General features: G+C 48.4%; 1 protein-coding gene across 1 annotated transcript in view; it reads left to right on the forward strand.

Moving 5' to 3' along the window:
- LOC137305868 (latent-transforming growth factor beta-binding protein 4-like) overlaps positions 1-13,959 on the forward strand; it is an 85,267-nt gene that overhangs the window by 36,464 nt on the left and 34,844 nt on the right. The window contains 4 exon segments of the mRNA XM_067974804.1: positions 2,693-2,914; positions 8,441-8,709; positions 10,210-10,316; positions 13,560-13,562. Coding sequence (XP_067830905.1) covers positions 2,693-2,914; positions 8,441-8,709; positions 10,210-10,316; positions 13,560-13,562 — 601 coding nt within the window.

Raw genomic sequence — 13,959 nt, forward strand, 5'->3', positions numbered from 1 at the left:
ACGTATCTGGCGTATAATTCTGGCTTGAGATGCTTTTGACTTATTCATTGTGGTGAAGGTTTCATATATCTGAGGACACGGGTGAGATACAGAGTAAAGCTCCCTCTACGCTGTCCCGTCAAACACTCCCAGGACAGGTACAGCACGGGTTAGGTACAGAGTAAAGCTCTCCCTACACTGTCCCATCAAACACTCCCAGGACAGGTACAGCATCGGTGAGATACAGAGTAAAGTTCCCTCTACACTGTCCCGTCAAACACTCCCAGGACGGGTACAGCACGGATTAGGTACAGAGTAAAGCTCCCTCTACACTGTCCCGTCAAACACTCCCAGGGCAGGTACAGCACGGGTTAGATACAGAGTAAAGCTCCCTCTATACACTGTCCCATTAAACACTCCCAGGGCAGGTACAGCACGGGTTAGATACAGAGTAAAGCTCCCTCTACACTGTCCCATTAAACACTCCCAGGGCAGGTACAGCATGGGTTAGATACAGAGTAAAGCTCCCTCTACACTGTCCCATCAAACACTCCCAGGGCAGGTACAGGAACAATTCAGGCAGTGACAGGGACGTTTTTTCTTTCAGTAGTTGACACCATCTTTTGGAAGTGAAGACCGGGAGTGTACCCAGGAGCGAGAATCGCTGCTGGGAATCACCACACCATAATGTTATCGAGTGAGCATTCTCCCCTGCCCTCAGCCCCAACCTCAGAATAATGCTCTCCCTGCATCACTGGTCCCACATTCTGCCGTTAGTTCCTCTGAAGGAGAGTGCCAATTTATTGCCGCTTTGCCCTTGAGTCAGGGGCAGTTGTGAGCTGACGCCCATGCCCGCTCGGAGCTGGATTGAGACTCCCTGAACTTCCTGCGAGTGATTTTAATTTTGATGCAGGGCTTGGTTTGAGGCGAGTGCCAAAAATACAGTGATGGAAGCTGTTTTGCTTGTGACTGACTGACTTATTACCGTGTTGATATTATCCTGTTTTATATCATCCTCCCCTTACTACATTCTGTCCATGTGTATGATAGAATTCAGAATCACGGTGTGAATTCTCCCTCCCGTAATCTCTGCAGCATCTGTTAAATATCACCCAGCCTGCGGCCTCGCGTCTCCTCAATTCAAGCTGCGGAAATTCTGTAAACTGCCCCCCCCCACCTGCACCGAGCGTCGTTCTGTGGACTATAGGGGGTTCAGACACTCTCTCCTGTGGGTCGTGGGTTCAAATCCAGTTCAGGCAGTATGGCCTCGCCCCCCTCCCTATCTCTGCGCTCCTCCAGCCCTGCAACCCTCCCAGATCTCTGCGCTCCTCCAGTTCTGGCCTCTTGCCCGATCCCCGATTTTCATCGCTCCACCATTGGCGGCCGTGCCTTCAGCTGCCTAGGCCCTAAGCTCTGGAATTCCACATAGCGTGAGTCTCATGTAAGCCAGACCGGGTAGGAGGCAGGCCCCCTTCCCTGAAGGACATTAGTGAACCAGTAGAGTTTTTATGACAATCCGGCTAGCTTTATTGAATTAAATTTCACAACTAGCCCTGGTGGGATTTGAACTTGCAAACTCTGGATTTCTGATCAAGGACCATAATCACTGAACCCGTAGATTCTTTAAAAAAAATTGTGAATCTCCTGCCCCGAGGAAGCTACTCTGGTGATGTCACTAACAGGGAGAGCGGGACCAGCCATTGGGCCAGGCCCAGGACCCATCTTGAGCTGCTCGACCTTGGGAGACCTCGGCTTGGTGGTGCTGCATACTTGGCTGCGTTTTCCAGGGTCTTGGTGCCTCCACACGCGGCTACCAGGCCAGTCTGAAGCTGCAGGTTCTATTAAAAAGGCTGTTACTGCCCCTCAATGTCAGTGACATCAACAGATCACCTCAGATAGAAGACCCAAAATGGGGGTCCCTTGGGGCGAGAGACTGCTTGCTGAGTCACTCACTGCTCCCCAGCTCTCTCTCTCTCTCTCTCGCTCTCTGGCTGGTGCTGTATACACAGAGCTTGCAGGTATTTGCCGAGCTTCCTGGATACTGTAATCTACAGAGGGCCGAATGGCCTTCTCTTGTACTGTATCGTTCTATGATTCGAAGTAGGTTCAGCTGTTAGTAATTCAGGTGGACACAGAGAAGCTGTCCCCTTTATGCAGTCCAATTGATTAACAAGTGGCTCTTTTAGTTGTGAATTGTAAATAAACTGGATTGTGTAAAGTTTAATTTTCTTCCCTTCAGTCCAGAGGGGATTGAGGCCTTTCTTTGGAGCCGCCCCATGTATCCCTCGGTTAAGGGGCCATCCTTGATATATGAGCCTGGACTGTGAGGGCCTGAGGCTGTTCAGACAGTGGGGCCTGGAGCTTTCACAGCCGAGCCTGATCCTGTTTTCACTCAATCCCCGTTCACGCACAATATCTAACAGGAGTCACTGGACAGTGATCATGTGCAGAACCCTGACTACTTTCCCCCCTCTATAGCCCAGGGGCGCACGTTTCGTAGGATTCCTGAAATATGGTACTTTGGGTGAGGTTTTGGTTCCCGTGGAATTGTATCCCAGGTAGAGTCGGATGGTCCCGGAGCAGAGGGGAATAAATTGATCTCCGTCTCAGTGTGGTTTAGATTTTCCTGATTGAGTCGACTTGCTTCTGACACTGTTGCTTTGCTTCTTATCTCCCCCCACCCCCCCCCCCCCACCCACCCCCCCCACCTCAGTCCTCTGCTTGCTTCGGTGCCAGAACGGAGGGGTGTGCGTTCGGAAGGACCGATGCATGTGTACGCCGGGCTTCACCGGAAAGTTCTGTCAGATCCCCGCTCCGTCTGCCAGCAGCCAGGTTGCCGACAGCTTCCCGACGGGAGACCCAGACTCGGAACGGAAATCAAGGGTCCAAACGGTGTACACCCTCCCCCTCTCCAACCAACAGCTTCCAGACCAAAGTAAGGGACGCTCCTCGTCACGGCAACTGTTGCACTGCGGCCTGTTGGCAAGGGACATAAACCTTTCGTTCTCGTTCTGTGTTAGATGCAAAGTTCAGGAACAGTGGGGTTGAAATGAAGGATGGTGCTGTTCTAATGCACATGCTGAGCTCTTGCACCAATGTTCCACTCTCTGCTATTTTAACTATTAACCAGTAATCGTTGCCGAGGGATTCAATATCTGGTCTCTCGCCCTCCTCCTGGGCAGCCTGCGCAGGGTAAACGTTGCAACACACAGCCAGAGTGCGGATCGAAGAGTCAGACTCTACGTCGATGGGACTCCTGACTTTCTGGTGATTAAGACGGATCACTGGAAACCGGGAGCTCCGTGAATCTCAGACTCTGACTCCACACTCGCACGGTCTCGCAAAATTTACCCTGCTGATTTCAACTGCTTCAGAACTGAGCTGTCTTCTGTCTCTTGTGCAGCAGCTCACACCTCCCTCTTATTTTAAAATCTATTTACAGGTTATTAATAGGGTCGCCGACCTTGCAGGATTGTCCTGGAGTCTCGAGGAGTTAAAGATTAATCTCCTGAACGCTGCTGCCAGCATCACCCAGGAGAAAAATTACAGGGCATTAAACAAATTCTGTTACTTCATTTTCTTTGAACACTTTTTTTTTTGTTTATTAGTTATAAAAATATTGGAAATGGGGGGAAAAAGGCTGTTTGGGCCGAGTGGGGGAGGTCATGTGATGAAACCTCCAGGAATACGGCCAACCAGAATTGGCAACACAAGTTATTAAACCCATCAGCTACCAGTCCTGCTAAAGGAGTCTCTCTCTCAGGCCTGGCAGTACCAGTCCTGATAAAAGACACTCTCTCTCGCTCTCTCTCTCTCTGTCTGCCTGCCTGTCTGTCTGTCAGTCTTGCGCACGCTCGCTCTCTTGCCCTCGCCTGGCAGTACCAGTCTTGATAAGAGTGTCTCCCACTCTTGCCTGGCAGTTCCAATCCTGATGAAAGACTCTGTCTCTCTCTCAAGCCTGGCAGTACCAGTCCTGATTAAAGAAAAACTCTCTGTCTGTCTGTCTCTCTCTCACGCCTGGCAATACCAGTCTTGATAAAAGATTGTCTCCCTCTCTCTTGCCTGGCAGTTCCAATCCTCTCTGTCTCTCTCTTTCTCTGTCTGTGTGTGTCTCTCTCTCCCTCTCACACCTGGAAGCACCAGTCCTGATAAGAGTCTCTCTCTCTATCTCTCTCTCTCTCGAGCCTGGCAGTACCAGTCCTGATAAAGGGCTCTTCCTGAAACGTGAATCTACCTCTCCTTTCTCAGACACTGACCTGCTTTATATTTCCAGCTCTTCCTGTTATTTTTCATTTCATATCAGTAGTAGGAAAACTACTGAAGCAACATAATCTGGGATAACATTAGCGAGCATTTGAAAAAGTTTGGGTCAATTAGGGAGAGTCAGCGCAGATTTGTAAAGGACAGGTCAAGCTTGACCAATTTAATTGAATTCTTTGTCTAAATTTTCGACAAAGGAAATGGACAAAAAGATTAATGTGGATTCGATATATTTGGACTTTCAAAAAACTTGTTCTAAAGATTAAGGCCTGTGTTCTTAAAGACAACTTGTTGGCAAAGACTGATATTTGGTTGAGGACAGGGAATGGAGGAAATAGATATTTCCTGAATTGGCGAGATGTAGTTAGTGACGAGCCCCAGGGGTCTGTGTTGGAAGTTCTCTCGTTCTTCATAACGGAACTGATTTGGAGATAGGCACAGAGTGAAAAATATCAAAGTTTGGTGACATCCAGTTAGAGGCCATGACTGCCTTGAGCACGAACGTGGGAAACTGCAGGATGTGAGAGGGTGGCAGACAAGTGACACACGCAGTTCCCTCCGGATATATACAAGGTGGTACACTTGGAGAAAAGAGGATATGGAAATATACCCTAGAATACGGGGAGCATTACCACAACTGGCAATTTAAACTGAATCAGTCATGGCCTTTAAGATGGAATTACATAGTTAAAGAGGGAAAAGTATTAAACAGTGAAGGAAAAACATGGATATGGGATGAAGTGTGGTTAGCTGCAGTCTGAAGCACAGGCACAGCGGCCTACAGTGCTCCTACTGTAATGATTTCATAATTACTGGTTTATTAATTATTGATTAGTGTAGACCCATTTCCCAGATTCCATACCTGCTCTGCGTTGAGTTAGCTGATATCAGCCAGGGAGCACTGTATGGTCCCTGGTCTAAGGAGGGGAGATATCAGCCCTGGATAACATTGGTCCCTGGTCTAAGGAGGGGAGATATCAGCCAGGGTAACATTGGTCCCTGGTCTAGGGAGGGGAGATATCAGCCAGGGTAACATTGGTCCATGGTCTAAGGAGGGGAGATATCAGCCCTGGATAACATTGGTCCCTGGTCTAAGGAGGGGAGATATCAGCCCTGGATAACATTGGTCCCTGCTCTAAGGAGGGGAGATATCAGCCAGGGAGCACTGTATGGTCCCTGCTCTAAGGAGGGGAGATATCAGCCAGGGTTCCTGCTCCTGATCATAATCTAGTGAATCCTGCTGCAGAGCGTGCGTCAGGACATTGGGTAAGGACAGGCTGTGATGCCTCCACAGTTGAACTGCCTGCCAACACTCACTGTCTGGGCTCACACGTCAAGAATGGACACACGAGTGAGGCTGCCCAGTGTAACTTCCTTGGAGCTGTACCCCAGCGAATGTCATCGCCTTCAGGACCGATGGGGGGGGGGGTGGAAAGTTGCTCTGAAAAGATATGGCTTCCTTCATCCTTGGTCATTGGTGAGAAAATAAATCAAATGAAACAGTTTAGATAAAAGAGAGAGTTTTAAGATCCAATCTGCTCGCAGTTTGTGTAATTGACTTCTGTGGAGTTTAGAATCGGGGATGAGACTAGATTATTTGGTAATCAGTGGGGTCTAAATGAGTTCTGTTGGGGAGGAGATGTGGCCTGCAATTGGCTGAAGGGGACAGGCTTGGACTTAATTCACCACAAAAGGGGATCAATTATTTTAAACTCGCCTTAAACAAAAGGATATATTTATATTTTAAGAAGCTTATTGATGTAATGAGCCCTCATTAGAGAAAGTGTGACACTGAGAAAGGGTCCAAGCTCACAGCTTTAAACGGGTCTGGTTACTGTAGAGCACAAGGCTTGGAGATATTGCCAGGCAATTAGTGAGGCTCCAGGGGCCTGGCACTAGGGTCACTTTCTTCTAGGCACAATAACACTTAATCAGAACCGTTTAATAAACCCGCTTATCGTCATTTTAATGTTTCTAGTGTTGGGACAGTCAGAACGTTAATCTGGTCCTTGAGTATTTAATTGTCACCTACACAAGCGTACAATGGGAACCATTGTTGCAGTTCACAGCTGCTCTGACAGGGGAATTGTGATGCTGTTGTGCAGATTTTGAAATTGCTTTCCAGGCACAAAGTGCTGTGGGAAACACATTGAAATGGTTTCATGCACCACTGAATACAGCAGCAGGCATCATAAATAACTGAAGATTAAATTCCTACATGGCCTCGCCCCTCCCCATCTCTCTAACCTCCTCCAGCCCTCTGCAGCCCTCCCCCCAGACCTGTGCATTCCTCCGACATTTGCCTCTTGTACATCCCCCACTTCCTTCGCTCCGCCATTGGCGGCCGTGCCTTCAGCTGTCTCGGCCCTAAGCTCTGGAATTCCCTCCCTAAACCTCTCCGCCTCGCTCTCTCCTCCTTTTAAGACGCTCCTTAAAAACCCACCTCTTTGACCGAGCTTTTGGTAACTATTCCAGTATCTCGTCCTTTGGCTCAGTATCCATTTTTCCCTGATTACGCCTCTGTGCAGCACCCTGGGATGTTTTTCTACATTAAAGGTGCTTTATATAAATGCAAGTTGTTCCGTTGGTGGCGAGCTCCTTTGCTAGTGTTGTTTGTTGAAGCTTGCTTGAGTGCAGAGTGGGCCCGCATTTTGAAGAAAGTTTCCGGAAATGGCCTCCATTGGATCGGATTCCGGTGCCTCCACTCGAGGGGCTGGTTGTGGGCCGTGAGCAAGTTTCAGGTCCTCCACGCGGAGCCTCTCCGGGCATTGAGGGACGGCCGAGGCCCTGGGCAGAGGTTTTGAACTTCCAACTAACCCTCTGTCTGAAGGTTCAGTGGCTAGGAGCATGGTCTAGTATGGCACGCAACCAAACAGCACAGGAGGGGGCCATTAGGCCCATCGAGCCCGTGCCGGTCTAGTATAGCACGCAGCCAAACAGCACAGGAGGGGGCCATTAGGCCCATCGAGCCCGTGCCGGTCTAGTATAGCACGCAGCCAAACAGCACAGGAGGGGGCCATTAGGCCCATCGAGCCCATGCCGGTCTCCGTCCCTGGGCTGACGGGGAGGGAATCAGCTTGTAATCCTACAGAGCAGTGGAAATACGAACAGACGGCCAGAAAAGGTAGTTCGTTTGGGTCTATTGGCAGCTTTAAAAAGGAGCTGGTTCGACTTCTGTTGAGGGTTAGAGAGAAATTAACAGCATTGATTGATTTTTTTTTATTATTCAGGGAAGCAGTTATCGATCGAGGATCTGTGCCCTTTAATATCATAAACCCGATTGGTTCTTTCAGTTGAAGGGTTTGCTGCGCACTGGGAACAGCATTTGTCGATGGGACCAGTACTGCAGCAGATGCTGGATCATACCTATGTAAACAGTGTGACTTTACCAGTGTATAGATAGCTCCCTAAGGGAGAGGGACTGAGAGCCACCAGTCAGTATACAGATATCTCGCCAAGGGAAAGGGACTGAGACCCTGTAAGTGTACGAGTATCTCCTCAAGGGAGAGGGACTGAGAGACACCAGTCAGTGTACAGATATCCCCCCGAGGGAGAGGGACTGAGACCCCAGTCAGTGTACAGATATCTCAGGAGAAGGACTGAGAGACACCAGTCAGAGTGAGCTTTTAGCTTTTCAAGATTTTGGTTTAATTTGGCAGATCTCACAATTTTTAACAGAAAAACCCCCATTAAACTATTTCCTTTTTACATAGATAAATCCGTCCTTCCCACCATATCCCCAAATCCCCCCCTTCCTGCCGTATTCCCCAAATCCCTCCTTCCCGTCGTATCCCAAAATGCCCCTTCCCGCCATATCCCAAAATGCCCCCTTCCCATCAATATCCCCAAATCCTCCCTTCCCACCGTATTCCCAAATCCCCCCTTCCTGCCATCTCCCTCAGTCTCTTCTCTCTCTCTTTCATTGGCCTCTCTCTATTCTCTTTGCCTCCCTCACTTCCCTTCTCACACCAATCTTCCCGATCTTTAACTGGTGCTTCCTGGCATTTGAACCCTTGAAGACAATGTCTTGTGGGGGCAAGTGTGTCAGAGAATGGGACGTCCCACCCACAGGTTTCCAATGTGCAGTTCCACACTGCGATGTCAGTCCCACGTTCCTGATGAGCAGGTGCGCCCATTGCCCCCCACCTCCCCCCCCCATTCGACGGTGAACTCTGACTGCAAACCCTTTGGTGATTTTCAGCAGGTCGACTGATTCCTTCCATCGTTAACCTGCGGGTCCATCACCCTCCCCACGTCTCTGTGAAGGTGCACCAAGTGACACAGGTGGACAGAGAAACCCACGCCAACTCCGCTCAGCTGAGCACCAACCAGCAGACCTCCCAGAGGGCGCAGCAAGGGGCACAGCAAGGCCACGCACTGCAAGAGCGACAGGGAACCCTGGCAGTTGCTCCGCGATCTGATGGCGAGTCCGTGTTTGGGTACTGCTTCACAGAAATCACAAACGGACAGGTAGGAAACTGCTTTAAAACTGACACGCTCTACGATGCATCTTTCCACCTCAGCTCGGCTCAGCTGGTAACATCCTTGCCTCTGAGTCAGAAGGTTGTGGGTTAAAAGCTTAAACTGTTACTCGAGCATGCCATCCAGGCTGACCCCGCAGTACAGTACTGAGGGAGTGCTACATCGTCAGATCTTCCACTGGTTCAGATCAATACAAAAGATCCCACGGCATCATTGGAAAAATGGCAGGGGAGTTCTCCTGGTGCCTTGGGCAACTTCACCCAAAACATATAAGCTGGTCATTCATCTGTTTGTGGGATCTTGCTGTGTGCAACATGACAACCTACAAAACAACAATCACTGCACTTCGATCTAATTCATTGGAGGTGAAGCCCTTTGAGATATTTCTGAGAGGCACAATAAGGCCTTGTAGGATTTGTGCCAGCTTCAGATTCACTCTGCAAGTCTGGCAATGGGTAGCAGGTAAGGACAGTATGGGTGGAGAGCACTGAATGGCAGGGCCATTCTACAATGGGAACTGGGCATACTGAATGGCAGGACCATTCTACAATGGGAACTGGGCAAACTGAATTGCAGGGTCATTCTACAATGGGAACTGGGCAAACTGAATGGCAGGGCCATTCTACAATGGGAACTGGGCAAACTGAATTGCAGGGTCATTCTACAATGGGAACTGGGCAAACTGAATGGCAGGGTCATTCTACAATGGGAACTGGGCAAACTGAATTGCAGGGTCATTCTACAATGGGAACTGGGCAAACTGAATTGCAGGGTGATTCTACAACGGGAACTGGGCAAACTGAATTGCAGGGCCATTCTACAACGGGAACTGGGCATACTGAATGGCAGGGCCATTCTACAATGGGAACTGGGCAAACTGAATGCCAGGGCCATTCTACAATGGGAACTGGGCAATCTGAATGGCAGGGTCATTCTACAATGGGAACTGGGCATACTGAATGCCAGGGTGATCATACAGGAAGTACTGCAGGGTTTGAACGTTGGGCCTGTGGATCCACAGTGTTTGAAAGCACAGCTCCGTGCCCCACTGCCTTGTGTCCAGTAATTGTGCCAGTTCCCAATACCGCTGGTATCAGACCTGTGAAATAAAACCTGCCCGACTCCAGTAGACGGGTCACCGATTGGCAAGGGTTAATCTTTCTTTTAGATGAGACCTTAAGCCGTGGCCCTATTTTGTTGAGGTAGATGTTAAAGGCCCCATGGCCACGATTAAAGGTGAGCTGGGCATTCTCCTGGCGTCCTCACCGACATTCCTCCTTCAACCAACACCACCAAGCACGGATTAACCGTTTCTTCATCTCGTTCCTGTTATGGGATCTTGCTGTGCAAAAAAAACGGCTGCCACATTTGCCTATGTAGCAGCAAAGTGACGAGTTGTACGTGAAGCGAGATGGAGCTTCTTGAGAGAGTCCGTGACGTGCTAAATAAACGCTAATAAAGTCATTCTTTGCTCTCTTTTCGTTTCAGTGTGCTTCCCCACTCTCCGGACTGCGAACAGTTGAACATTGCTGCCGGGGAGGTGCTGTGGGCTGGGGAGTTACTGAATGTATCGAGTGCCCTGTGGCTCAAGGTGGGTCTCTCTTCTCTAACCTTTATACAAACGACTTAAAAACGGCTCAGAAATGAAACCGCTGCCACAATAGCTCAGTGAGCTCACCGCCCAGTGGTACTGATCCAAACTGTCCAGGAAAGGCCCAGGCTCGTCCCTCGGCCTGTGTTGAGCTCACGGTAGTAGGTGGGGCTCTGTGCTTGGCGTCAACACCACTGGGCCAGGGAGGAATAAGAAATCAACTGGGATTCTCGCCCCTGCTCACTATCCAGTAAGTCCCGGGCGGGCGAGTGTGTGTGTGCGTGATCATCATGGTCAAATAGCTTGCCAACATTCTCTGTCCAGGTTCACGTGAATCGTTTCCGGTTACAGAATCAGAATCTAAAACTGCTACAAAGTTAATTACCTCTTTAGTACAAAATTGTTCTCGTGTGAAGAATGGGGACATTGTTCAGTGAAATGAACAATAATTGGGCAGTGAAAGTTGTTGCTTAATGTGATTACGGTTTTACAATGGGAAGCGCGTAACTGTACAGAGTCACTGTTTATTCAGGGTAAGGGTCACTCACTGTGTAACTGTACAGAGTCACTGTTTATTCAGGGTGAGGGTCACTCACTGTGTAACTGTACAGAGTCACTGTTTATTCAGGGTGAGGGTCACTCACTGTAACTGTACAGAGTCACAGTTTGTTTATTCTGGGTGAGGGTCACTCACTGTAACTGTACAGAGTCACTGTTTATTCAGGGTAAGGGTCACTCACTGTGTAACTGTACAGAGTCACTGTTTATTCAGGGTGAGGGTCACTCACTGTAACTGTACAGAGTCACTGTTTATTCAGGGTAAGGGTCACTCACTGTAACTGTACAGAGTCACTGTTTATTCAGGGTGAGGGTCACTCACTGTGTAACTGTACAGAGTCACTGTTTATTCAGGGTGAGGGTCACTCACTGTGTAACTGTACAGAGTCACTGTTTATTCAGGGTGAGGGTCACTCACTGTGTAACTGTACAGAGTCACTGTTTATTCAGGGTAAGGGTCACTCACTGTGTAACTGTACAGAGTCACTGTTTATTCAGGGTGAGGGTCACTCACTGTGTAACTGTACAGAGTCACTGTTTATTCAGGGTGAGGGTCACTCACTGTGTAACTGTACAGAGTCACTGTTTATTCAGGGTGAGGGTCACTCACTGTGTAACTGTACAGAGTCACTGTTTATTCAGGGTAAGGGTCACTCACTGTAACTGTACAGAGTCACTGTTTATTCAGGGTAAGGGTCACTCACTGTGTAACTGTACAGAGTCACTGTTTATTCAGGGTGAGGGTCACTCACTGTAACTGTACAGAGTCACTGTTTATTCAGGGTAAGGGTCACTCACTGTGTAACTGTACAGAGTCACTGTTTATTCAGGGTAAGGGTCACTCACTGTAACTGTACAGAGTCACTGTTTATTCAGGGTAAGGGGTCACTCACTATGTAACTGTACAGAGTCACTGTTTATTCAGGGTGAGGGTCACTCACTAACTGTACAGAGTCACTGTTTATTCAGGGTTAGGGTCACTCACTGTAACTGTACAGAGTCACTGTTTATTCAGGGTAAGGGGTCACTCACTATGTAACTGTACAGAGTCACTGTTTATTCAGGGTAAGGGTCACTCACTGTAACTGTACAGTCACTATTTATTCAGGGTAAGGGTCACTCACTGTAACTGTACAGAGTCACAGTTTGTTTATTCAGGGTGAGGGTCACTCACTAACTGTACAGAGTCACTGTTTATTCAGGGCGAGTGTCACTCACTGTATTGGACAGTCACAGTTTGTTTATTCAGGGTGAGGGTCACTCACTGTGTAACTGTACAGAGTCACTGTTTATTCAGGGTGAGGGTCACTCACTGTAACTGTACAGAGTCACAGTTTGTTTATTCTGGGTGAGGGTCACTCACTGTAACTGTACAGAGTCACTGTTTATTCAGGGTAAGGGTCACTCACTGTGTAACTGTACAGAGTCACTGTTTATTCAGGGTAAGGGTCACTCACTGTAACTGTACAGAGTCACTGTTTATTCAGGGTAAGGGGTCACTCACTATGTAACTGTACAGAGTCACTGTTTATTCAGGGTAAGGGTCACTCGCTGTGGAACTGTACAGAGTCACTGTTTATTCAGGGTAAGGGTCACTCGCTGTGGAACTGTACAGGGTCAGTGTTTATTCAGGGTAAGGGTCACTCACTGTACAGAGTCACTGTTTATTCAGGGTGAGGGTCACTCACTGTAACTGTACAGAGTCACTGTTTATTCAGGGTAAGGGGTCACTCACTGTAACTGTACAGTCACTATTTATTCAGGGTAAGGGGTCACTCACTATGTCACTATTTATTCAGGGTAAGGGTCACTCACTGTAACTGTACAGAGTCACAGTTTGTTTATTCAGGGTGAGGGTCACTCACTAACTGTACAGAGTCACTGTTTATTCAGGGCGAGTGTCACTCACTGTATTGGACAGTCACAGTTTGTTTATTCAGGGTGAGGGTCACTCACTGTGTAACTGTACAGAGTCACTGTTTATTCAGGGTGAGGGTCACTCACTGTAACTGTACAGAGTCACAGTTTGTTTATTCTGGGTGAGGGTCACTCACTGTAACTGTACAGAGTCACTGTTTATTCAGGGTGAGGGTCACTCACTGTAACTGTACAGAGTCACTGTTTATTCAGGGTGAGGGTCACTCACTGTAACTATACAGAGTCACTGTTTATTCAGGGTGAGGGTCACTCACTAACTGTACAGAGTCTCTGTTTATTCAGGGTGAGGGTCACTCACTAACTGTACAGAGTCACAGTTTGTTCATTCAGGGTAAGGTTTATCAAGTCGAGGATTTGTGAGCTTTTGTTGAGTGTGCAGTTGGTTGCTGACAGGTGCTGATCCAAAGAGTTTTACACGAACACTGAAACCTGAGCACAGGGTCGTAACATGACAGAGGAATTAATGGTTCCAGTACTGGGGGATCGAGGGTCTGGGATTTTTATTAGCACACCTTAAACACTGGATTTAATTACCTTGTTTTTTGGGGATGAAAGACCTTTTTGTTTCCTCAACAGCTGAAATGTGCAAATAAAGTTTTTTTTTGTTTTATTTCAAACAAAACAGATCTTGACATTGGTGGAGTGTTGGATTTAATGATGCAGAGGCCCTCCCTCTGTGTGTATTTATTTAATTACGTTCCAGGGCTTGGTGCGACGGGTAGCCACATGTGAAGAAGCTTACAAATTGCAGGGAGTTGACAGTACAAGTCCCTGATCGCCCAGCAATGTTGTGGGGTCTTTTAATCAGATTCAGACACGTGACTTTTAAAGAATTTCACCACAACTCAATCGCTGTCTGTCCCTAACAGTCTGTTGTCTGAAGGAGGCAGCCCTCTAACCTCTCGTTCCAGGAATTAGCATAGGCCAGGAATCTAGCTCTCCAGGCAGGTAGATGCCTAGCTGCTGCTGCTACTGAGCCACACAGACCTGACTGAGCTCGGGTTCGTACTCCGCTCTGCACTAGAAATGCAATCGACTCCCGCGATCAGCGGGGAGAGAATCAGCCAGGGCTCTGGAAGGAGATATTGGCCTTGGAGGGGGTGCAGCGCAGATCCACCAGAATGATACCGGGGCTAAAAGGGTTAAATTAT

The sequence above is a fragment of the Heptranchias perlo genome, chromosome 41 (genome assembly GCF_035084215.1).
Source record: "Heptranchias perlo isolate sHepPer1 chromosome 41, sHepPer1.hap1, whole genome shotgun sequence".
Classification (NCBI taxonomy): Eukaryota; Metazoa; Chordata; class Chondrichthyes; order Hexanchiformes; family Hexanchidae; genus Heptranchias; species Heptranchias perlo.